At 51.9% G+C, this 3,286-nt stretch overlaps 1 protein-coding gene across 1 annotated transcript in view; it reads right to left on the reverse strand.

Moving 5' to 3' along the window:
* Positions 1-1,253, reverse strand: part of LOC112139342 (cation-independent mannose-6-phosphate receptor) — a gene marked incomplete at its 5' end in the record, with an annotated part of 1,860 nt that extends 607 nt beyond the window's left edge. Inside the window, 4 exon segments of the mRNA XM_024262093.1 lie at positions 28-560; positions 628-891; positions 983-1,052; positions 1,119-1,253. Coding sequence (XP_024117861.1) covers positions 423-560; positions 628-891; positions 983-1,052; positions 1,119-1,253 — 607 coding nt within the window.
* Positions 1,254-3,286: the final 2,033 nt, after the last annotated feature.

A 3,286-nucleotide genomic window follows, 5' to 3' on the forward strand; every position in this document is an offset into this window, starting at 1 on the left:
CTCTGACAGCTCCATGAACACTGATGCTCTGACAGCTCCATGAACACTGATGCTCTGACAGCTCCATGAACACTGATGCTCTGACAGCAGTACAAGCACATTCCCTTTTCAAGTCCAGAACCGCCTCGGTCCCACCGGGCCAGAATAAGACACCAGCTCAGCTGAGCAGAGAGCAGCAGATCCAGAAGAAGCCGTCATGTGAACTCCCTGTGTGGCGTCTACAGGTGTGGCGCCGGCCCGCCTCCCAGCGGACCTGCAGTCTTTGTGAGAAAAGTTCTGATGCATTAAAAGAAAGTCTAAGAAAACGTGGCAGATCAAGTCTGGAGAAAGAAAGCGTCTGCAGCAGTCTCCGCCTCCTGGAGGAGGCGCTCTTCATCATTTGGACACATTCACTGACAGAAGAGTTCGGGGGTTAGCGGCGGTCACACCCTCAGCAGGTCTTCGTCGCTGTCTTCCTCGTCTGCTTTGCGGCGGTTCTTCCCGGACGGTGGCGGTCTGCGGCCCTTACTCCTCCCATCCGAGTCCTCCAGGAGGCCGACCAGATCTTCGTCGCTCTCCTCCTGAAATCAGGACTCCGTTAGCGTCTGGATGCGGCAGAGCGGCGAGGACGACGCAGATGAGGCTCACCTGCAGGAAGGCGCTGCGCTGAGCGGCGGCGCTCCGGGACGGCTTGTGGACCCGGACGCCGGGGATGCTCAGCACCTCGTCCTCGCTGTCGTCCTCCTGCTCATCCATGGGGAACGGCCGGAGAGCGTCGGTGTTCACCCGCTTGGTCCGGATGTGGCCGTTGCTATGGTTACTCCTGTGGTGCGAGGAGGAGGCGGAGTCAGGAACATCAACCTCCTCCATCAGCCACTCCATCTCCTCCTCTCCTCCTTCGTCCGTGTTGACCTGAAAGGTGAACACTAAATGAGGAACAGGCCCCGCCTCCTCTGCTCCTCCACTCCAGAAGCTCCGCCCCCTCCCACAGCGACCCTCCTACCTTGGAGTATTTGTAAGACAGCTGGTTTCCTCTCCGGCAGCAGCTGGAAACCTTCTGCATCACCAGGTCCCTGAAAGATGAAGAAAGCTTTAGAGATCCTGCAGACCCCCCTCCCCCGCAGACGCTCCTGTCTCACCTCCGCTCCCGCTTATGCAGCAGCAGCCCCAGCAGACACACCATCAGGCCCCCCAGCAGGAGACCCAGCACCGCCTGGCTGCGCCGGGACAGCGCCGGGGATGCGTCGCCGTCCTCCGTCTCCCGCTCCACCGCTCTGAGGAGGAACGGCAGAGGATCCGCTCAGAACCAGACATTTGAGACTGGACTAGGATCACAGGATCAGAGACAAGAACCAGAAAAAGGCGGAGCTTTCTCTGCAGGACTTTTGAGACCAAACCAGAGTGAAATGTTCCTCTGAGCTGATTCATCAGATCATTTGATCTGAGAGCGTCGCTTCAGCAAGAATGTGACGAGAACAAACTCTGGAGCCTCTGCTCAACAGAAGTGGCTTAATTGAGCAGGATCCTCTGTTTTTAAGTCCAAAATCTTTTTACTACGATTTCCTTGTGTACAAAACAGAGACACAATATACAATGCACAATAGCAACCACAGCAGTAGCCCCCCCCTCCCCTCTGTCACTGCCAGTCAACTATAGCACCATACACACAGATGTAGGTTCATCTCAGTTTAACATGGGGAGGCATTTTGTCTGTCCCGTTCCCAAATCTGCTGGTATGATTCCAGAAAAGGCCCCACATCGCCTGAAAACTCTTGCTTTTGTGGTTAAGGGAGAATCTGATTTTCTCAAGTTGTAGACATGACATAGTATCTGTCAACCATTGTTTATGGGTTGGGGGGACAGTACCCTTCCATCTAGAGAGGATGGCCCGTCTGCCCATGAGGGAGGCAAAGGACAGAGTTTGACGTTTTTCTCGAGTTAAAAACACCTTCTCCCCCACAATCCCAAACAGAGCGGGTATACGGTTCGGCTGAAGCGTAACTTTGAGTGTCCAGGAAAGGGTTTGAAACACCTGTCTCCAGAACCTGCTGAGGACTGGGCAAGACCAGTACATGTGGATGAGAGTGGCCTCACCGGTTTTACACTTGTCACAATAAGGACTGATGCCAGGGTAGATACAAGATAGTTTAGACTTAGAAATATGTGACCTGTGTACCACTTTAAATTGAATTAAAGAGTGGCGAGCACAGAGGGATGATGAGTTCACCTGTTAAAACACTAGGCTCCAGGTTTCTGGAGATAGGGACATGCCTAATTCCTCCTCCCATGCCGTCTTGAGCTTAGTTATCGGGGGGTTCCAGGTCTGACAGTAGACTGTGGATGACTGAGATAAGTCTCTTCTGGGACGGGTTTAGGGATAGGACCGTTTCCACAGTTGGTCTGGGAGAGTGACGAGACCAGGCCTTAAGGAGCGGAGATGTTGTCTGACTTGTAGGTATCTGAAAAAGTCAGATTTTGTGAGGCCAAATGTTTTTCTTAACTGTTCAAATGAGGCCATGGTGTTATCCAAGAATAAATCTTTAAAGTTTTTAATGCCCTTCCTGCCCCACTCAAGGAAACCCACGTCATGAAGGGAGGTGTGAAGAGATGATTTGAGGCAATGGGGCTCAAGAGGGAAAAGTCACACAGACCATAATACCTCCTACATTGAGCCCATATCCTTAGAGAGTGTTTGACCACAGGGTTGCAAATGTTTGACATAGATGGGAGAGGGATAGGAGATCCCAGTAGGGCAGGAACAGAGACTTTTCTGTCCATTTGTAACTCCATCTCCATCCAATTGGGGGGGTCTGCTCATTCGGCGTAGAATGACCAAAAGGTCAAGCAGAGCAGGTTCGCAGCCCAATAGTAGAGTCGGAAATTTGGGAGGGCAAGCCCGCCGGTTGACTTGTTCTTCCGGAGATGGACTTTGCTAAGACAGGGGGGTTTCCCCTGCCAAATAAAGGAGGACAGAGCTGAGTCAAGGTGGTTGAAGAAGGAGGAAGGAAGGCATCCCTGGCGAGTCCCTCTGTGTAAACCAAAGGGTTTAGACTGTTGAGGGTTCGTGCGGATTGACACAGTGGGATGTGAGTATAGCATTCTAATCCATTGGGAGAAATTGGAAACTGCAAAAGGAAAGTTAAATTCTACACTGTCTAAGGCTTTTTCGGCACCTGCTCTGCTTTTCCCTGGCACCGCAGAGCTGATTGGCCAGCAGCTTGTTGGGTTTGTCTCCATGAATATAAAAGTGAGCCTTTTCTTTCAAAAGTATGCGTTGGATTGAGTGAGTTAAAAGTAAATCCAATTT

Source organism: Oryzias melastigma, unplaced genomic scaffold (genome assembly GCF_002922805.2).
Source record: "Oryzias melastigma strain HK-1 unplaced genomic scaffold, ASM292280v2 sc00450, whole genome shotgun sequence".
Lineage (NCBI taxonomy): Eukaryota > Metazoa > Chordata > Actinopteri > Beloniformes > Adrianichthyidae > Oryzias > Oryzias melastigma.